Raw genomic sequence first — 23,688 nt, forward strand, 5'->3', positions numbered from 1 at the left:
TAATCAGGTTCGTCCTCCTCGTTTTACTTACAGAAGATAAATGATGCACATGTAAATAAACAGCACAGTACGTGTAAATTTATACGAATGTTAGTTGTAAATAAGCTGGAGTGCTAGACAAAGCGGTAGATAAGTTTACTTCCGCATCTCCTTAAGCTGGCTTCTCCGACCTCAGGTTCCCTACCTCAGTTTGTCCAGTACAGAATTCTCAACGTCCTGTTAAATTTTTGCACGTTATTACGGAAACACCCCGTATACAGAGCTCTGGGATGCATTTGTTGCACTATTACCAGGCCCAAGATCACGTAGCGCACAAGATGGTACTTGCCCTGGTGTAGTGACGCTGTCTTGTCCGCTCCGGCTATTACTACCATGCAGTGCACGTTTTGCCGTCTACAGCTATCCCGTCTCGCAATCGGTTTTCGTACATACTGCTGTAGGCTACATATCGCCACAGTGCGCTCACCGGCTCACATTCGAGGTGTGGCTAGAAAAAAACCGGACTAGTACTGGTGAAACAATAAAACGAATGCAATAAGGCTGAAAGTCGCGTGGCCTGTCACGTGTCTCTCGCTCCGCCTACTGCTCGAGTTTCATCTGCCTCCTGCACTCAGTCTGCCGGTGGCGTCTGTTTTAAGTAGTTGACGTTTTGTCTGTGCGTCGGAAAATGTTGAGTGTACAGAAAGAACAGCGTGTTAACATCAAGTTTTGTTTGAAACTAGGAAAATCTGCAAGTGAAACGTTTGTAATGTTACAACAAGTGTACGGCGATGATTGTTTATCGCGAACACAAGTGTTTGAGTCGTTTAAACGATTTAAAGATGGCCGCGAAGACACCAGTGATGACACTCGCACTGACAGACCATTGTCAGCAAAAACTGATGCAAACATTGAAAAAATCGGTAAACTTGTTCGACACTTTCCTTGTCAACTCCTGTTAACTCAGACACTGCTCTGATTGTTAAACGGCGATCTTGTCGAACAAGTTTACCGATTTTTTCAATGTTTGCATCAGTTTTTGCTGACAATGGTCTGCCAGTGCGAGTGTCATCACTGGTGTCTTCGCGGCCATCTTTAAATCGTTTAAACCACTCAAACACTCGTGTTCGCGATAAACAATCATCGCCGTACACTTGTTGTAACATTACAAACGTTTCACTTGCAGATTTTCCTAGTTTCAAACAAAATTTGATGTTAACACGCTGTTCTTTCTGTACACTCAACATTTTCCGACGCACAGACAAAACGTCAACTACTTAAAACAGACGCCACGGGCAGACTGAGTGCAGGAGGCAGATGAAACTCGAGCAGTAGGCGGAGCGAGAGTCACGTGACAGGCCACGCGACTTTCAGCCTTATTGCATTCGTTTTATTGTTTCACCAGTACTAGTCCGGTTTTTTTCTAGCCACACCTCGTAATGCAATGCTCCACGGCAGCTATCTTACAAATTCCTACAAGTTCTACCTAAAACAAGGAAGCGACACTACAGTTAGTTCCTGATCTGCTCAGTGGAGTGGTGCAGTGTCGGTTTGTATCCCCATCCAACCACAGAGACCAATGTTTACAGTGATATCCCTGAATCGCACAAGGAGAATGATTGGACGTGTGTTTTGAAAATTACACGACCCATTACCGTCTCCATCCTCTCCCACTCTGTGCTTGTATTGTAATGACCTCGCCATGGGCAGGATGTTAAATTAATTTCCTCTTTTTTCCTTCAATTCCTTATCGCAAGTTAGTAGCTTTATAATTTTATTCAGTACATCTGTGTAAGTACTGGTATCTTCAGGACTCTCAATGTGTCTGCTTCGTCTTTCACACAACTTGATCTGATGTGTATTTGAAACAAGCATTTTATAGGCCGCGTTATTGCCGAAAGCACGCCTCCGCCGGCTAAGATTTCCGGAGTGGCCGACAGGCTAGCAGGTGGCTGTGTACGAGTTCTCACAGGCCCTAAGCAGGCGCTTGTTGTGTAATCGAAGCTGCCACGCCCCACGTCGGTGCCGATGGGAGCCAATCGGCGGTCCATCTGTGGAGCCTTGTGAGTTCTCTTTCTATTTCCCGCTCGTCATTCCGGGGTGCATTCAGTTGCTGTATGCCGGGACCTGTGAATACGATAGGGACGCCGTCTGTATTGTTATTCTGAAGCAGACGGTAGTGTCAGCTAGTTGAAGCCATAGACTCTCCTTTGGAGAAGAAGAAACATAATAACTGTGACGACGTCAGTAGCCTGCAGTAACAGCATTCATTTGAAGAGTTTTAAAGTTCTATCGATATAAAGGAAAATGCAAAATAAACTTCAGTTTAGCGAGCAAAGCAACTGTCACAGATCGCAACATTAGTTGTCCTGATATGCTACGTCTCACTCTTGTAGCTAAACACGTTAGTCAACTTATTTTTCAAAGTCGAATTACCCGTGTACTTGTGTATTGACTTTAACTCGTATGCAATGTTTTTTAAATCTCTTAATTAAGAAATTATGTAACTTTTCGAGGTAACATAACGGATACAGTGAATTTAATTCACTGTTGGGCACCTATACTGTCACTCCGTTCTTTGCGAAAGCCAAAAAATTTCGCTAATTATGAATTTAGCCAATTCTAAATTTAGAAAATTATTCTTCATTGACATTAAATTTGGTTACCCATTGAGATAAAATGATTTCAAACACTCAAAACTTCAATAGCATGTCGCTCCTCATTCTTGATGTAAAAATAAAGAAATTGCGGAACGTAAAAATGTGTCAGTTGTCAAGTTTCTTAACAACACTGGTACCACCTCTTCGCCAGTCATATTAAGTAAGTTTCTTGCGCACGCCGAGTAGTCGCCGACATCAGATTTCATCACTGCAAATTTAAAAATAATTAGAATGTAGAAAGTAAGAGTGAAATAATTTTGGAATGTTTTAAAATACTTTGGAGTAGATGTTGTTTAAAAAAATGGTTCAAATGGCTCTGAGCACTATGGGACTCAACTGCTGAGGTCATTAGTCCCCTAGAACTTAGAACTAGTTAAACCTAACTAACCTAAGGACATCACAAACATCCATGCCCGAGGCAGGATTCGAACCTGCGACCGTAGCGGTCTTGCGGTTCCAGACTGCAGCGCCTTTAACCGCACGGCCACTTCGGCCGGCTAGTTGTTTAAAATGTACCAGGAAGACTGAAACGACGGATAACGAGAGTGTGTTAAGTGTGAAATGGATTTGGAAGTGGAGGACTGAATAATGGTTATACATATAACTCCAGATTTATCAACAAACAAGCTAACCTTCAACTTAAAATTGGAAGATACATAATCTACACCTATGAGAGTTGCTTTTCTTATGAGCCTCTGGTTTGGTTGTGATTAAAATGAAGCTGATAATTTCCAGCTGAAGGTGATGCAACTAACACTCTCTTGTTTTAATTATTGTCGAAACTTTCCAGCATCCAGCCCAGCTATACATAGCGTGAATGCGTGCCACTTACAGTAGATGCCCTCTCAGCATAGAATGTGTTGTCTCCTGCATACTCGTCAAATACGGGGTGCCCAGGAAATCTGTTTTATCGGATCACTACACAACAATTCAAGAAAATCGTGTTAATGAATTTTATGTACAGAAAATAAATGACAATACTTCAAGAAATACAGATGTGTCGCAGGCATTTGAGACTAATAATTTGATCAGGACAGCTTCGTCCTGGACGAAAGCCTCCTTGATATTCGCCTGGTTCACCATCAAGTTGTTCATGAATTTTGAAATACAGAGCCTTGGAAAAAATTTTATAAGTAATATCCAGCAGTGATATACTCCTATAATTATTTGGATCCAATCTATCTCCTTTTTTGTGTAGTGCATGGGGGCTTAATTATAATATAATGCAAATAATTTTAATTTTTTGATTTAGTAGCTGTCTGTCCGATTACGAAGTCTCGTAACGGTTGGCCCTGACTAGTATTATTACGCTATCTGACTGCATAGAACAACAACAAAGAATGAAATGAAAATTTTCGTTAATACAATTAATTAATTAAGTCCCCAGAAACTATAAAACCTACGAAACCAAAGCACAAGTATAACTGTTATGTGTGTGGAAGTATGACTCAACGTACGCATCTGGCACGGTTCTTCTTCAACAACACAAAAAATTTTAAATATCATTTATACTGAATTAATTAAAGGAAATAGAAATACCATAATTACTCAAGAAAACCAGAATTACACTCTAATCCAAGAACACATGCCAGATGCTTTGTTGACTGAACCTGTAATGAAGCATTATTTACGACATTAAATAATGAAAAATAAATCGAGTTTCGTTACCTTCATATATTGACCAAAATCACTCTAATCATTACAATATATCTCCACACCGACTCGCTATTACCACATCTCAACAAGAACTTTTCAGTATCACATCTCAGCAAGTACTCCCTACTAGCACATCTCAACAAACACTCTCTGCCACGAGCTCTCCCCAAGCACTGACTACTACGAGTTCTCAATAATCACTGCCCACTACGACATCTCAATAATCACTGACTACTACGAGTTCTAAACAAGCACTGCCCACTACGATATCTCAATAATCACTGCCAGTGGAGGCGGCGGAACAATACTCTCTAGCGCGATCTCTGGCGCTGTGGCTCAGTGTAGCCACCTTTCAGTAGTGGATGGATTATTGCAACATTCCATTCCTCTGGTAACTTCTCAGTATTCCAAATGTCAGTAAGATGTTTGTGTGAGTTCAGAATAATTTGTACATCTGCATATTTCCAAAGTTCTACCACTAGTTGGTTCTCACCTGCTGCTTTGTAATTTTATTTTTCTCGCTTCATCTTCTGGTGGCAGAGGAAGAGTTTGATCGTATCTAGAAGTCGTGCGACGTCCTGGCTGATGGCGGTGTTTTGCGGTGTTTGCAGACGACCACGGCGGGGTCGCGCGCCGTGGTGGAGAAGCTGACGTTTGAGAACCACACGGAGTGCCGATGCGAGGACAAGCTGGACGCCGTGATGCCGCGCGACATGCCAGACACCCAGCGGCCTCTGAGGGGGCCCCACCACCACCACGAGCCGCAACAGCACCACAGCAGGTGAGCACCAGCACCACGCCTGGCGAAGCCGCCGGCGCAACGGGTCCACCGCTCGGTGTCACGCTGAGCGTGACTAGCTTCTCAAGCGGAGGTCCTGGTTTCCATTCGCAGTGCCTAATTCGACTGTTTCTCTCGGTACTGATCAGAATTGTTCCCATTCACGTGATCACTGCATTAGAATTAATTATACCCCCCGGCATGGCAGCCGAAATTAAATAGAGACATGTGATTAGCTGGGAAGGTAGATGTGAAAGGCTTATTTCAATAGTGGTACAAGTCTATTTTTGTTCATCTTGAGATACAGGGTCCTAAAGTTAAATGAGCGCTGAAAAATCTGCAGTTGAGATACCAGAAATATTGAAGCATATGGCTTCTTGCTAGAGATGAACCTTTCTTTCTGTCTGTTTGGCTCATTAATTTCAGAAGCATTATAGACAGAAAAGTGGAGGTAATGGACTTTTACCACTATTGATTTACCCTCTCATTTGATGAGAGGGTAAAAAATATTTTTTCTGGCTTTATCTTCATTTTGAGCTATGACAAAAGTATCACTAATGTTTTTGATGTTGGTACCAGGTCTACCTGTACGCAACACTTACATATACACAAATTTAAGGACATTTAAACATGAAATCTGTGCAGTGATGAGATAGTAGATGATAGTAGGCGGACAGACACGCAATCTTGTTTCATCGTTAACAATATTTTGCGTCAACCAAAGAAACAAGATGTGTACAACGGAAATTCTGGATTCAGTGATGGACCTAACAAGAGCACTAATGGACTGCGGTCGACTATCAGTTTTTGTGAAAAGTTCCAAATGTGCCCCGTTTCAAAAGCTTTCGATTGCCGTTAAATAGTGAGTTCTTCCATTACAAAAATAAGTGTGCCAGGATTCCGGTTGATAGGAGACGATTAACTTTACAATAAACTACGTGCGTCTTTGCCTACTATTATTCCCGAAAACCTCATTTCGAGATCTTGAAAAAACAAATAGTATTACGACTTACTGAAACACACGCTGTAGTTATAAACGGTAGGTGTGGGAGTGGAAACATGACAAATACACTCCTGGAAATGGAAAAAAGAACACATTGACACCGGTGTGTCAGACCCACCATACTTGCTCCGGACACTGCGAGAGGGCTGTACAAGCAATGATCACACGCACGGCACAGCGGACACACCAGGAACCGCGGTGTTGGCCGTCGAATGGCGCTAGCTGCGCAGCATTTGTGCACCGGCGCCGTCAGTGTCAGCCAGTTTGCCGTGGCATACGGAGCTCCAACGCAGTCTTTAACACTGGTAGCATGCCGCGACAGCGTGGACGTGAACCGTATGTGCAGTTGACGGACTTTGAGCGAGGGCGTATAGTGGGCATGCGGGAGGCCGGGTGGACGTACCGCCGAATTGCTCAACACGTGGGGCGTGAGGTCTCCACAGTACATCGATGTTGTCGCCAGTGGTCGGCGGAAGGTGCACGTGCCCGTCGACCTGGGACCGGACCGCAGCGACGCACGGATGCACGCCAAGACCGTAGGATCCTACGCAGTGCCGTAGGGGACCGCACCGCCACTTCCCAGCAAATTAGGGACACTGTTGCTCCTGGGGTATCGGCGAGGACCATTCGCAACCGTCTCCATGAAGCTGGGCTACGGTCCCGCACACCGTTAGGCCGTCTTCCGCTCACGCCCCAACATCGTGCAGCCCGCCTCCAGTGGTGTCGCGACAGGCGTGAATGGAGGGACGAATGGAGACGTGTCGTCTTCAGCGATGAGAGTCGCTTCTGCCTTGGTGCCAATGATGGTCGTATGCGTGTTTGGCGCCGTGCAGGTGAGCGCCACAATCAGGACTGCATACGACCGAGGCACACAGGGCCAACACCCGGCATCATGGTGTGGGGAGCGATCTCCTACACTGGCCGTACACCACTGGTGATCGTCGAGGGGACACTGAATAGTGCACGGTACATCCAAACCGTCATCGAACCCATCGTTCTACCATTTCTAGACCGGCAAGGGAACTTGCTGTTCCAACAGGACAATGCACGTCCGCATGTATCCCGTGCCACCCAACGTGCTCTAGAAGGTGTAAGTCAACTACCCTGGCCAGCAAGATCTCCGGATCTGTCCCCCATTGAGCATGTTTGGGACTGGATGAAGCGTCGTCTCACGCGGTCTGCACGTCCAACACGAACGCTGGTTCAAATGGTTCAAATGGCTCTGAGCACTATGGGACCCAACCGCTGAGGTCATTAGTCCCCTAGAACTTAGAACTAGTTAAACCTAACTAACCTAAGGACATCACAAACATCCATGCCCGAGGCAGGATTCGAACCTGCGACCGTAGCGATCTTGCGGTTCCAGACTGCAGCGCCTTTAACCGCACGGCCACTTCGGCCGGCGAACGCTGGTCCAACTGAGGCGCCAGGTGGAAATGGCATGGCAAGCCGTTCCACAGGACTACATCCAGCATCTCTACGATCGTCTCCATGGGAGAATAGCAGCCTGCATTGCTGTGAAAGGTGGATATACACTGTACTAGTGCCGACATTGTGCATGGTCTGTTGCCTGTGTCTATGTGCCTGTGGTTCTGTCAGTGTGATCATGTGATGTATCTGACCCCAGGAATGTGTCAATAAAGTTTCCCCTTCCTGGGACAATGAATTCACGGTGTTCGTATTTCAATTTCCAGGAGTGTACATTACCATGCCTAATACTGTTTATGATAATCGTTGCCATTCAAAACAGCTTCCAGTCGTCTCGGAATGGATAAATACAGCTTCCGTGTGGATTTAAAGAGAATTTTTTACCATTCTTCCTGCGTAATAAAGGTTCTTTCAGGGAACGATGAGCAAGTGGATAGTGATCTCGCACCATTTTCTCCAAAACGGACCGCAGAGGCAGCATAATATTGAAATCTAGAGACTGTGGTGGCCTGGAGATATACGACAGTTCATCGTCGCGCTCACAAAACCTGTCTTGAACGATGAGAGCTGTGAGAACAGGGACTCTGCCGTCTCGGAACAGAGCATAGCCGTTGCGGAACAAAACATGGTACCGTGAGATGAGCCTGCACAGCCAAAGTAGTCACATAACCCTTGGCTGTAATGTGACATTGTTCAGTAACCATGGAATACCTCGATATGGCTGCGCAACTCATCACGGAACCCCCGCCATATTTCACTCTTGGAAAGTGAACTAGGCCAGAAGTTGGGAACAGTGCGAAACAAGACTCATCCTACCAAACGATACTCTCCCATTGCTTCATACCCCTGTTTTTATGGCTTCGGCACCACGTTTTTCTGTTATGGGCATTTGCATAACAGATGTCTGGTTTTGAAATTACCTACTTCAGGAATGCTCCTCATTTTGTTTTGGTGCTGACAGGGCTCGCGAATGAGACAGTCATTTCTGCAGTGACTTTGCAGTTGACATCTTATTTTTCGTCACACTCCTCTTCAGTAACCGTCTGTCACGATTACTCAGCACACACTTTCGTTCGCGTTGTGACTTGGTTGACAATGTATTTCCTCTTTCTCTGTTGTTGTTGTTGTGGTCTTCAGTCCTGGGACTGGTTTGATGCAGCGCTCCATGCTACTCTATCCTGTGGAAGCTTCTTCATCTCCCAATACCTACTGCAGCCTACATCCTTCTGAATCTGCTTAGTGTATTCATCTCTTGGTCTCCCTCTACGATTTTTACCCTCCACGCTGTCCTCCAGTATTAAATTGGTGATCCCTTGATGCCTCAGAACACGTTCTACCAACCGATCCCTTCTTCTAGTCAAGTTGTGCCACAAACTCCTCTTCTCCCCAATTCTATTCAGTACCTCCTGATTAGTTATGTGATCGACCCATCTAATCCTCAGCATTCTTCTGTAGCACCACATTTCAAAAGCTTCTATTCTCTTCTTGTCTAAACTATTTATCGTCCATGTTTCACTTCCATGCATGGCTACACTCCATAGAAATACTTTCTGAAACGACGTCCTGACACTTAAATCAATACTCGTTGTTAACAAATTTCTCTTCTTCAGAAACGCTTTCCTAGCCATTGCCAGTCTACGTTTTATAACCTCTCTACTTCGACCATCATCAGTTATTTTGCTCACCAAATAGCAAAACTCCTTTACTACTTTAAGTGTTTCATTTCCTAATCTAATTCCCTCAGCATCACCCGATTTAATTCGACTTCATTCCATTATCCTAGTTTTGCTTTTGCTTTCAAGACGCTGTCCATTCCGTTCAACTGCTCTTCCAAGTCCTTTGCTGTCTCTGACAGAATTACAATGTCATCGGCGAACCTCAAAGTTTTTATTTCTTCTCCATGGATTTTAATGCCTACTCCATTCTTTTTTTTCCTTTACTGCTTGTTCAATATACAAATTGAATAACATCGGGGAGATGTTGCAACCCTGTCTCACCCCCTTTCCAACCACTGCTTCCGACTCGACTCGTATAACTGCCATCTGCTTTCTGTAGCCCGCATCTCGTGGTCGTGCGGTAGCGTTCTCGCTTCCCACGCCCGGGTTCCCGGGTTCGATTCCCGGCGGGGTCAGGGATTTTCTCTGCCTCGTGATGGCTGGGTGTTGTGTGCTTTCCTTAGGTTAGTTAGGTTTAAGTAGTTCTAAGTTCTAGGGGACTTATGACCACAGTAGTTAAGTCCCATAGTGCTCAGAGCCATTTGAACCATTTTGCTTTCTGTACAAACTGTAAATAGCCTTTCGCTCCCTGTATTTTACCCCTGCCACCTTCAGAATTTGAAAGAGAGTATTCCAGTCAACATTGTCAAAAGCTTTCTCTAAGTCTACAAATGCTAGGAACGTAGGTTTGCCTTTCCTTAATCTATTTTCTAAGATAAGTCGTAGGGTCAGTATTGCCTCACGTGTTCCAACATTTCTACGGAATCCAAACTGATCTTCTCTGCATGTGGTATAAATCTTCGGTACGTTTTCTCCTGAAACACAAACACTTCCGCCATCTTGGAAGCACCCATCATACGAGCACCAACAATTTGACCAGACCAGAATTTACTTAGCTCAGATATAATGCATTCACAACTTACTACACAGAACACTGTTGTGACCACGAGTGACACTTGCACCATATTGAAGCCATTTCGTGGTGAAATACAACATTGCAACATCCAAGCATGGCTATCACCTGCATTTATGTACAAGCATGCAGTTCTCGCGATGTTTCCATATTTTTTGCAACCCCTATACAAGGACACACAAAAAAACCGATTCTTCGTAGGAACCGATCTTCCATATGTGAAACGGCTTCAAACTTCTGATCAATCTGTTAAGGGGCTCCGGAACGCCCTATACTTGCAATGTTAAAATAACGCTTATAAATTACATCTTTCCTCACAAAGTATTTGAGGTAGGAAGTTGAACTTTTTACTGATTATTTATTGGAATATGGGCTACAACTTAACACAGGGATTTTACAAAATTTTAGTTCAGTTATTAAAGATGATTTTTTTTCAATTGTAATGAAAATTCACAACATTTTTTGCAATTTTTTATTTATATATTCAAAAATATGCAGTTTTTTGGAAAAAGGCTGTGTTAAATTATGCAGAAGGTACTGTGTAACATTTACTGAAAGTTTGAAACAAATATGTTTGGAAGATCCTTAGAAAACATGTAATTAGTATGAGAAAATAAAAGTTTTGGGAATCGAGCGACAAAGATTGGATTAACATTTTAGTGCATTCCAGGTCCATAGGATGGATTTCCATCCTCTGCAAACTCCTCCTCCAGCTTCCTCTTGTTCCTCCTCCTGTTTACTCTTGCTTGTATTTCTAGACTCTTTACAGCCCTGTCTGCAGCCCGAAGGCGTTCCTTGTCTAAAGCAAGCATCGCTCGTACCATGTTAGAACCTATCTTCATTCCCATATTTCTAAATACCTTACACCTTACAATGTTGCCTTCATTGAAAGTCGCAACAGCATCATACACACCAAAGTGAAATGTTTCTATTCCAACAAATACAGTCTTGGGGATTCTCGACCATAAAACACTATTTACACTTTCATTGGGGTTTTGAGTTTTTCCGTGAATACACTTTTTCAACAGTTCAGGTGCTGCTAAGTCTCTGAAAATAGGTTTTGTCACCTCCATTATTGCATGAGGCAGACTATGCTTATGAGTGTACACTTCACCAGTTAGCAATCCTTCGTTATATTTACACCAACTGTCTTCTTCTTTGGGACACAAGCTATGTTGGGGATTTTCATCGTCTTTATTGTTTACAGTAATAACACATACCTTTGGCTTTCCAACATTTCTCCTTTTCTTAAAAGCCTTCAGAGGATTTCTAATAACTTTACTTTTACTCATTATTATACTTCAACAAAACAGAGACTCAAGAAAGAGAATTAATTACGAATATTTTCGAGATAACGACAGAGTAAATAAACATGAAACAATCGAAAATCACACCAGCGATATATATTGAACCATCACAGGTTAGCCACAACACATACTTTATCTCACATCACTAAAATGTACGTGATGAACACGGACGTTAATAATAACACCATTTGACAGCAGTTTAACAGCGCCACAGTGGGTCACGCCCATGTAGAACACATTTCAAAAAAAATTTAAAAATAGTTGTAGTCTTCGGAATTGAATAAATTATATATCTATTAAAAGGTAATAGTCTGCAGATTCAGAAAACGCAAAAAAGTAAAAATAGAACTTTTCATGATTTTGAGCCTTTCCGGAGCCCCTTAAGTATTTGAAGCTAGAAAATTTTCACGAATTGTTTGAAGTTGTGTTTAAAGTTGGTTGAAAGTCACTAAAGGCTGTCATTCTCAAACAGTGGATGAGTGTAGTGTGGGTAATTTGCTATATTTCAACAAAAGCGACTTTTCAAGAAATTAAATGATGATGTCACGCATCATGAACTATGTCTCGTACAGTGATATAGTTTTGCAAACATCTTCGTTGTATATGCGGATACAGTCTGCAAAATGTGTTGAGAATAGACACATTAGTAAAGAAATAATAAATTAAGACGTCATGCCTGATGTCGCAATTTTAGTGCGTGAACAGTGTCAGTGTAGTAAGTGATAACCGTTTTTAATCATTCTGAAGGGGGAGGGAGGTGTGGGGATTCAGAGAGATAAGGTTTCGTAAAGGTTTGAAATTATGGCTAAACTTTGTTGCAGGTCTGTAAGTGCTCTTACTGTCAATTAGTGGATGTATTTGAACTTGGCGAATAAAGCTGCCTCACGATATTATGTAAAACCTCGTCGCCAATTTTGTAAAGTCGTCGTCGCTACTGCTATGGAGTAGCGAGTTGCCACCATCGTTTCGGAGTAGCAGGTGTAACGGTATCTACATTCTGTAATTAATATTTCAAAGATGGGTTCTCCTTCAGAAATCGCATGTGAATGGAATTCGTATTTTCAGGAGCACCAAACTCAACACCACTATTAGCATTTCAGCAGCATCACGCGACTAGCATCCGACCAAATACATGGTCATGGGCTCTGGAGAGACTAACACTGCTCCACTAAGCCAGTCACTACGACTGAAGAGACCTGGGATACATTGGAGTTTTCGTTCTTGTATGTCTTCATCCTCTGCGACAAGTCTTCTCATTGTTAAGCGTACATTTTGGAGCCAGGTAGTCATAGGGCGTCCTATTCTCTTCTTTCTCTCTGGCTCCCATTCCAGGATCAATTTCGGAATTCTGGCTTCCCCCATTCTTCTTACATGGCCGTACCATTGTAATTTCTTTCTATCCACCGCGTAATGTATTCTTTCTCTTACTTCCATTCTCTTTATTATTTCGTCGTTTCTTACGCTCTCTTTTCTAGAAATTCTTGCTGATCTTATCCAGAATTCTGTTTCTACTGCTTGCACTTTTTTTAGGTGTTTCAGATTTGTAGTCCAAGTCTCCACTCCATACATAAAACTACGCTCTCTGGTATCGATCTGCATATGATTTTTTTTTGTACGGTTTATTACATTTCTGCTCCATAACCTTGAGTTGAACATCCCAATGACCTTCCTTCCACTGTTAATTGTTTTACTAATTTCTACCTCTGATTTTCCCCGCAACTCTAAAATGGATCCCAAATAATAGAAGGTATTGACCTTCTTAATTTTCTTTCCGTCTGTGTATAAGTCATCTGGATCATTAGTGAGGTATTCTGTTTTCTGGTAATTAATCTTCAATCCTCGGTTTCTATATTCCATTGCTAATTGGTTACACATATCATTTGCATCCTCCCCCTCTTATACTATAACTACCTGATCATCAGAAAATAGCAGGTGATGTAAATAAACTCCACTTTAATTTCTAGCCCCATCCCATTCCATTTACGATACCAAATCTTTAGACCAATATCTATAGATTTTAAATAATGTTGGTGACGTGGGGCAACCTTGTAACAGACCCTTGCTTATTCTAAATTTTTCTGAAAGTGTACTACCAATTTTCACTTGACATATCTTATCTTTATACATTCCCTGTATTATTTTGATTAAAGGAACATTTTGTTTGCCACATGTAATGATCTCCAAAGTAGTTTTCTATGGACAGTATCATTTGCTTTTTCTAAATCTATAAAAATTAATCCTATGTTTTTTGGTTTTTCCCTATGTTTTCTAAGATCTGTCGTAATGTGAAAATATGGTCTTCGCATGATCGATCAGCTGCGAAGCCACATTCTTCGTCCTGTTTTTAAAGTTTATGTCCAGCTTATTTTTAATCATTTTCCCAAAAATTGTCATTAATGTGTTTATAACACAAACTCCTCGATAGTTCGACAAGTTTTTGCGATCCCCTTTCTTAAATATATTATTAATATAGCCCAGCTTCATTTCCTAGGATACTGAATCTCAGTGTAATATTTTATTTAATAACCGTGTTATTAGCTTCACCATTTTGTCACCACCATATTTTAAGAGCTGCAGATTGATGTTGCCTGGTCCAGGTGATTTACCATTCTTCCCTTTTCTTACTACCTTCCTAACATCGCTTTCTAAAACTTGGATCTCCTCCCCTTCCTGCTCCTCTTCTTTCACTGTTCCTTCCTCTAGATACTCTTATCCACCCTCATTTAATAATTTCCGAAAATATTCTTCCCATTCTTTTGGTGTTATCAGTTGAAGATTGGTTTTGGCTTTTGTCTCTTGTCGAAGTCATTTTAATACTGACCACGCTTGTTTCGCTCTCCCAAATGGTTCAAATGGCTCTGAGCCATTGCTGAGGTCACCAGTCCCCTAGAACTTAGAACTACTTAAACCTAACTAACCTATGGACGTCACACACATCCATGTCCGAGGCAGGATTCGAACCTGTGACCGTAGTGGTCGCGTGGTTCCAGACGGAAGCGCGTAGAACCGCTCGGCCACAGCGGCCGGCCTCTCCTAAATCCTAATTTGCTATTGACATTGGCACATGTCCTTTCCCTTGCTTCATTCTTTGCTATTCTTATTTTTTTCCTTGTAGACTGTTCTTGTTACTTCCGATTTATCATTCAACCACCGGCTGGATGCCTTCCACTATTCTTTAACTGCCACTTCTATTGCCTCCAACCACCATTCTGGTGTACGGTTGTGGCTGTTTCCCCTTTTGCCCAGCACCTTTGTTGCAATACTTGGATTTTATGTAATCCTACATTTCTTCTGCACTTTCTTCAAATGATTCTTCCAATGATTTTTTCCATCATGGCAGCAAAGAATGTTCGTGTAGCTTCATCTTCTAGGCTGTCAATATTGAAGTATATAGTTTGAGATTTCTCAGCACAGTTCGTATTAATGTTGTTAGAATCATTCTTTGCATTCTTCCATTGCCAAAAACTCTTCATTTTTACTAAATAACGGTCTGATCCACACTGGGCTTCTCTATAAGATCTAACATCTGCTGCCCTGAAACTACTTGTCTGTCTAATGATAATGTAATCTGTTATAGAATGAAGTTCTCTGGTATTCTGCTGCCATGTATATTTATGAATATCCTTATGTTTAAAAAAATGTTTTGATAAATTTCATATCAAACTGTTCGCAAATTTCAATCAGTCGTTCTTCATTGTCATTACATTATGTCTCCCCATGTTTTTCCACTATCAGACATGGTTCTCTAATTCCTACTCTTCCGTTCATATCCCCCATGATAACCAGTTCCTTCCTCCTTCGGATTTTTTCTGTAGTCTCCCTGAAGATTGTCCAGAAAGTATCTTTCTCCTGGTCTCTTGCATCATTCGTGGGTGTATATACACCAATAATTACAACTTCTCAGACAAATAGTCTTTTCTTTCACACTAATACATTCATTAATAAATTTCCAGTCCGTCGTTCTCTTTTTCCATGCTTTTTGTTTATCGTGATGGAGACTCCTGCTTTGGCTCTTACCTCTTTGGAAACTACACTCTAAATATGTACATAATTAACAAGTTGTTCTTCTCCTTTGCCTTTCCTCTTCGTCTCACAGAGAGCACGATAACATCCATTTTAAAACTGTCAAGGTCTTCGCGTGATCTACCAGCTGCGAAGCCACATTCTTCATCCTCGTTTTTAAAATTTATGTCCAGCTTTTTTTAATAATTTTCCCAAAAATTGTCATTAATGTGTTTATAACACAAACTCCCCGATAGTTCGAGCAGCTTTTGCGATCCCCTTTCTTAAATATATTATTAATATAGCCCAGCTGTTGGTAATATATTCAGTTTTATGGAGATACCTTGCACATTCCAGGATCCAAATGTCATTTTCATTTTTCCTTCGCCATTTCATTACTTGCACACGCGGATATAGATGTTCTCAGTGACATTTAAGTCCAAATTAATTCGAATATATCGCAAAGAACGCAGTAGACCTTTCCATTAACCTTTAGAAACAAGTAAAACCATACAGAATTATCTGTAAGGACAAAAACGAAACGAGAAATCATTTCCCTCGCGCCTGCTTGTACAAAAAATGTTAAAAATGTGTGTCATGGCGACGCTGCATAATTAATCACGTAAGATCTGAAGATGGTCTACTATAAGATCATCTAAAAATTAAAAATAAAAACAAATGCGATCACGACTGTGTTTATCAAAATAAACAATAAATACTGTTAACATCACAGAAAAACATTTGCCCATAAGTCTTCGTAACAAAAGACATACTACAAAGCTCTTCCGAAGACGACTGCATACTGATTGATATCGCGACCATTCAGTTCTGCATAACAATTTATACTTTTGCAAAATGCTCCCGAAGCTATTTGTTCGAAATTGTGACCACCATAACATCGGATTTTTACAGAGAGGAAGAGTGTGGACAAACTTTTGTCAATTTTATACATACAAAAATCTGAGTATAGCTGTAGTAATGAGTATTCGATATTCTTGTAAAATAAAATTGTAAAATTTTAAAGAAATGCCATGTGATAAGGTCTGCTTACATCGACATTTCGTATCATAATAAACCGTTTTTACAGAAACTGAATACGTTTTACAAAAAGATAATAATAATTCTTTCAAAGTTTCATTTATCGTCACATAAATTAAATTTGGAAAATAATAAAGTCCAGACGGCATTAGATATGAATGATATAAAACAAAAAGAAATGACAATTTTTGTAGGGACAAAATTTGTTTGTAAAGTGAAATCTACAGCATGCCCACGTTTCTGTACTATAACGTGTTCACGCTATAGTTCGCAAAAAAGTTTAATAATATTATAGACGAATTTGGAAAAGAGTATAATTTCGGTAATAACTGAGAGCATAGTGTACTTGCGTAAAGACCATGAATTTCGTACTTAACTACCGAAACCACAACAAATATTGCCAAACCCAATAATCTTTGTTTATTATAGAGCGGAAGCGGATCACATAAGGGCCTGGAAGTTGCAATATCACTTTATTCACTTACGTGTTATTTCACTGAATAGACAACTGCATCTGTGTCAATTATTCAAAAACAGTCTTAATCGCATTTATTTTTATTATACCGCCAACCGGCTTCAACCCGACGTAGGGGTCGTCTTCTGGGCGTTTACACTGTGAAATTATAGATATCCCTCAGGAAGACTCCATTTACAACAGCTAAAATTACGTAAATTTAAAATATGTTACCCATTCGTCGACTGCTGGTGGTGTCACTCCTGTCTACATAACGGCAGGAAACTATGCGAGACTAACTGCTCGTATCGGTTTAAATAGCGTGCTGAGATCACGTGAATAGACGGCAACACCCCCAGCGGCGACCAACGGAATTTAATACGGTTTATTATACGTAATTACTAGTCACCTTGGTGTAAAATAAATTTAAGTGACAGTAAATAACAGAAAACGGAACCATTCCATTTAAAAAGAGTTACAATTATAGTGCTAATTATAAAATAATAACAAATGTTCCCTAGTGAACTAGTAAAATTCGTAAAAGTATATTACATTACGTGCAATAATATAAAGTAAAACAATTTGTGACACACAAAAACTGCTGTCGTCTTGTATTATAATATATCTATTCGTAAATTTACGTAGAAAACATTTGAGTCAATTTACTGATATTCGCTTTATAATCCATGGCAACGGCGTCCTCACCACAAGGAGTAGAGGGCGTTGTAGTCCTTCCATATTAGCCATTTTAGTAAAATGACTCAAATGTTTTCTACGTAAATGTACGAATAGATATATTATAATACAAGACGACAGCAGTTTTGTGTGTCACAAATTGTTTTACTTTATATTATTGCACGTAATGTAATATACTTTTACGAATTTTACGAGTTTACTACGGAACATTTGTTATTATTTTATAATTAACACTATAATTGTAACTCTTTTTAAATGGAATGGTTCCGTTTTCTGTTATTTACTGTCACTTAAATTTATGTTAAACCAAGGTCACTAGTAATTACATATAATAAACTGTATTAAATTCCGTCGATCGCCGCTGAGGGTTGTTGCCGTCTATTCACGTGATCTCAGCACGCTGTTTAAACCCACACGAAGAGGTAGTCTTGCATAGTTTCCTGCCGTTATGTACACAGGAGTGACACCACCAGCAGTCGACCAATGGGTAACATATTTTAAATTTACGTAATTTTAGCTGTTGTATAATGGAGTCTTTCTGACGGATATCTACAATGTCACAGTGTAAACGACCAGAAGATGACCCCTACGTTGGGTTGAAACCGGTTGGCGGTATCTACATCTACATCTACATGATTACTCTGAAATTCAAATTTAAGTGCTTGGCAGAGGGTTCATCGAACCACAATCATACTGTCTCTCTACCATTCCACTCCCGAACAGCGCGTGGGAAAAACGAACACCTAAACCTTTCTGTTCGAGCTCTGATTTCTCTTATTTTATTTTGATGATCATTCCTACCTATGTAGGTTGGGCTCAACAAAATATTTTCGCATTCGGAAGAGAAAGTTGGTGACTGAAATTTGGTAAATAGATCTCGCCGCGACGAAAAACGTCTTTGCTTTAATGACTTCCATTCCAACTCGCGTATCATATCTGCCACACTCTCTCCCCTATTACGTGATAATACAAAACGAGCTGCTCTTTTTTTTTTGCACCCTTTCGATGTCCTCCGTCAATCCCACCTGGTATGGATCCCACACCGCGCAGGAATATTCTAACAGAGAACGAACGAGTGTAGTGTAAGCTGTCTCTTTAGTGGACTTGTTGCATCTTCTAAGTGTACTGCCAATGAAACGCAACCTTTGGTCTTTCCAACTGAAGTTGTTCGTAATTTTAACACCCAGGTAGTTGAATTGACAGCCTTGAGAATTGTACTATTTATTGAGTAATCGAACTCCAACGGATTTCCTTGGATCTCATGTGGATCACCTCACACTTTTCGTTATTTAGCGTCAACTGCCACCTGCCACACCATACAGCAATCTTTTCTAAATCGCTTTGCAACTGATACTGGTCTTCGGATGACCTTACTAGACGATAAATTACAGCATCATCTGCGAACAACCTAAGACAACTGCTCAGATTGTCAGCCAGGTTATTTATATAGATCAGAAACAGCAGAGATCCCAGGACGCTTCCCTGGGGAACACCTAATATCACTTCAGGTTTACTCGATGATTTGCCGTCTATTACTACGAACTTTGACCTTCCTGACAAGAATAATAAATGCGATTAAGACTGCTTTCGAATAATTGATTAATCATACTAATCGCTGCTTCGTCTCCACAACTATCTTGTCCAAAAATCTATGCACCTGTGTGACTTGCGACCGGTGTGGCGCCGTGTTGCAGCCACGCGGCCGGCTGCCGGTGCCCCAGCGCCTTCTCCGCGCGCCGTCTGCATGGTGGCGCCAGCTGCCGCTGCGAGTGCTTCGGCCACCACGCCGGCTGCGCCCGCCTGCGCCGCGGCAAGGACTACTTCTCCACCAGGGACAAGTAGTGAGTACCCGCCACTAGTGACTCGGACCTCAAGTAGACAGTCATCGAGGATCAGGTCTGGGACCCAGAAAGAGTGTACAGGAGAGTGTAGCATGTTTTGAAACTTCCTCACTGATTAAAAGAATGGACGGTATCGAGTCTCAAATCCACAACCTTGCCCTTTGGGGGCACTTCTTTTTCCGACTGAGTCATCCAGCCACGATTTGCGAATCGTCCTCGGCGGTACCTCTCTCCTACTGTCCAAGCTTCGAAAGCTAATGTTCCAGGTTCGGGTCTCGGACTCATCTTATTTGGTCACGACTTACTCAACAACATGGACAAGTACTACCTGGCGTAGAGTATCTGGCGTTAAATTTATTTAATGCCTTCACAATTTTCCCTGCCTTGAAAGTGGAAATTTGTGTAGTTTGCCAATAGCTTCGATTTCAGAAGGTTTTTAGCGTGTAACGGTTTTTTTTAATAATACTTCTCGTTAATTTGATTTTTGTTACTGATTCTTCACACTTAATAAAGTAATAATGCGCAAAGACTATTAAATACATTATAGACAAGATTTACTCGACTGAAAAACCTTTACATTTGAATACAATATTTGTTACTATGTCCGTGGTCATTGCGTACCTTGGAACACTTTTTCACATTTGGAAGAACCTTACTTTTCGGGAGTAAATTTTGTAATTTCAGAAAAAAAACCGTAAGACATAAAGTAAATGCTGTGATTAGAAATATGTTTTAAACTTGTATTAGAGTGCTGGCTGGCTACAGATGAAAGCCTGAAAAAGTGTTTCACGGTACAATACTCTCCCTTACACTGCGAGTAATGGGTGTAAATGCAGGCCGTTCTGTTGGTGATGGAGGACCGTGTACTGAACACCGTCACATCAGTGTCTACTTCTTTTGCAGCCCAATCATTATGACTGACAAGAGCAAACTGTTAATACTTATTTTCCCTTGTGCAGGAAGTCAGGTACTGAAGTGGAAATGGGTAGGTGCAAAAAGGATTATACTGCGTCGTTCACGTCGCGGTCCAGTTAAAAAAAAAAAAATGGCTCTGAGCACTATGGGACTCAACTGCTGAGGTCATTAGTCCCCTAGAACTTAGAACTAGTTAAACCTAACTAACCTAAAGACATCACAAACATCCATGCCCGAGGCAGGATTCGAACCTGCGACCGGAGCGGTCTTGCGGCTCCAGACTGCAGCGCCTTTAACCGCACGGCCACTTCGGCCGGCGGTCCAGTTAAGTTTGTGAAGTTTGTAATGTGTCGGTGGGAAGACTGTTCGACACAGAGAAAAAGCAAGCAAACACTGATGTGTGTACATGTCAAGGTACCGTATATAAAAATACCTGCACTTGTACGCCCGCATCTCGTGGTCGTGCGGTAGCGTTCTCGCTTCCCACGCCCGGGTTCCCGGGTTCGATTCCCGGCGGGGTCAGGGATTTTCTCTGCCTCGTGATGGCTGGGTGTTGTGTTATGTCCTTAGGTTAGTTAGGTTTAAGTAGTTCTAAGTTCTAGGGTACTGATGACCATAGATGTTAAGTCCCATAGTGCTCAGAGCCATTTGAACCATTTTTTTTTTGCACTTGTACTCGTTACTCGCTCTATACACGGTGTTCCATCTGAAGTTTCGGATGAGATTATCTCGAAAACAATACATCGGGTAAAAAAAGTGGGTAATACAAGTTCGTAGCTCAAAGAGGGACATCAAAGGATACTACAAGTGTTCCCCAGCTCCTGCCCCCTTGGGTGGGGAAGGGGCCAACTTTTAATCTTAAATGGGAACCTCCATTTTGTATTGCAGATTCGGATTCTCGATAAAAAATAATCAAGCTTTGTCTGAAACATTTTTTTAAACCACTGACAGATGGCGCTGAAATCGAGAAAACTTGAAATTGGGGAAGAACTCCGATTTATTTAGAATGATCCGAGAAGGACGCATCAAATCGATACAAAATGTGCACCAGTTCTTTCATTACGCGAAATTAAGCTATTTTCTTACAAACTATATCCTACCCGCCACAGTTTTTGATGGAGTGAGGTGGAATGGTGTTAAAATCTCGTTAGGGAACTCTTCACAATTGCGTTACTCGCCCGACCGTGGCCAAACTGCGAACTATGGCTCGGTATAAAGGTCGGTGCAATGCAATCAGACGTCACTTCACTTTCAGATTGTGAACCGTAAACATCAGCTGACGAAAGCAAATTATTCTTTAACGAAACATGGCTCACTATCCTGCTACAAAGATTGTAGATACGATGTTAATTTTAGGTGAATGCCATAACAATTACGCTGCAGCTGCGCAATTGTATGCGGATCGTTTCCCAAACAGATTACATACAAGCGAAAACATTAATCGAAATTGCGCTCAATGAGCTCGAAATGGATACATGCACTGTCCACCTCGTCATCGCGTATACAATGAAAATGTCGCTCGTACCCTTACCGTTCTCGCCTGTCTTCAACTGGATCCAGAAATTAGTAGCCGTCCAATTCAGAGACAAACTGGAATACCGAAATCAACTGTTTTGAGGATTTTGAAGGCACTTAAATATCATGCGTATCATATCACACTGACACAGGCATTAACGCCGAAACATATCCAAATACTCGTGCATTTCTGGGAATGGGCCTCGGAAATGATAAGAGGTTACAATCATTTTTTTAGATACGTTATGTTCACCGATGAAGCCACATTCAAAAACAATGGCGAATTGAATCGTCATGATTGTCATTATTAGTCCCCTGTCAATCCACACTGGCACAGGCCCGTTGACAATCAACATAAATGGTCGTTAATGTTCTGGTGTGGAATTTTAAACGGTTACTTGATAGGACCGTATATTTTGACCGAAATGTTACTGGGGAATCTTATTTACAACTTCTCCGCGATGATTTGTTGGAGCTAATGGAAGATGTTGATTTAGAATCTAGGCAACGAATGTGGTTCCAACATGACGGAGCAGTTCCCCATTATGCTTTAATGTGCGGAGCCTTTTAAATTTTCGGTACCCTGGTCGGTGAATAGGACGCGGCGGACCAATTCAGTGGCCTCCACGTTCACCAGACCTAACATCTCCTGATTTTTTTGTGGGGTTATTTAAAAAATATTGTTTATGAAAGACAGCCCACAACCCAAAACGATATGGAGCAACGCATTCGAAGAGCTTGCGCAGTCATACCGCCGGATGTGCTCATCAAAACTGCGGACAACTTTCGCAGACGATCGCCTTTATGCATTGAAGCAAATGGGGGTAATTTTGAACAATTTCTTCGTGGCTAATTTAATTAATTAACAACCCCAAATTGTGAGAGGCAAGGGGATTCACACTACTAAAGCGCCCCAACATGTGAGAGGCAAGGGGACTCTCACTAATGAAGCACCCCATGGCAACATCATTCTACTACGTCCATGTCGTTGCTCCTGGGCAACGCTAAAAGTAGGATTCAGTATATTTTGTACAAAAATAGCTTAATTTGGCGTAGCGAAGGAATTGGTGCACATTTTATATCGATTTGATGCGTCTTTCTCGCATAATTCTAAAGAAATCAGAGTTCTTCCCAACCGGCCGTTGTGGCCGAGCGGTTCTAGGCGCTTCAGTCCGGAACCGCGCTGCTGCTACGGTTGCAGGTTCGAATCCTGTCTCGGGCATGGATGCGTGATATCCTTAGGTTAGTTAGGTTTACGTTGTTCTAAATCTAGGGTACTGATGACCTCAGATGTTAAGTCCCATAGTGCCTAGAGCCATTTGAATCATTTTTGAGAGTTCGTACCCAGTTTCACTTTTTTCCGATTTTAGCGCCATCTGTCATACAACAATCTCTGGAGTAGGATAGTGAGCCATATTTCGCTGAAGAATAATTTACTTGTCCTCCCTCGGGCATGGGTGTGTGTGTGTTTGTCCTTAGGATAATGTAGGTTAAGTAGTGTGTAAGCTTAGGGACTGATGACCTTAGCAGTTAAGTCCCGTAAGATTTCACACACATCTGAACATCAATAATTTACTTTCGTCAGTTGATGTTTACGGTTCACAATCTGAAAGTGAACTGACGTCTGATCGCATTGCACCGACATTTATACTGAGCCATAGTTCGCAGTTTGGCCACAGTAGTGCCACAGTCGGGTGAGTAATGCAATTGTGAAGAGTTCCCTAACAAGATTTTAACACCATTCTAACTCCCTCCATCAAAAACTGTGGCGGGAAGGATATATTTTGT

General features: G+C 41.6%; 1 protein-coding gene across 1 annotated transcript in view; it reads left to right on the forward strand.

Annotated features, from left to right (window-relative positions):
• The window catches only part of LOC126195296 (uncharacterized), a 727,046-nt gene that overhangs the window by 700,108 nt on the left and 3,250 nt on the right, over positions 1-23,688 (forward strand). Inside the window, exons 4-5 of the mRNA XM_049933847.1 lie at positions 4,907-5,076; positions 19,324-19,470. Of these exons, the coding sequence (XP_049789804.1) occupies positions 4,907-5,076; positions 19,324-19,470 (317 nt within the window). The remainder of the gene's footprint in view (positions 1-4,906; positions 5,077-19,323; positions 19,471-23,688) is intronic.

Source organism: Schistocerca nitens, chromosome 7, assembly GCF_023898315.1.
Source record: "Schistocerca nitens isolate TAMUIC-IGC-003100 chromosome 7, iqSchNite1.1, whole genome shotgun sequence".
NCBI lineage: Eukaryota > Metazoa > Arthropoda > Insecta > Orthoptera > Acrididae > Schistocerca > Schistocerca nitens.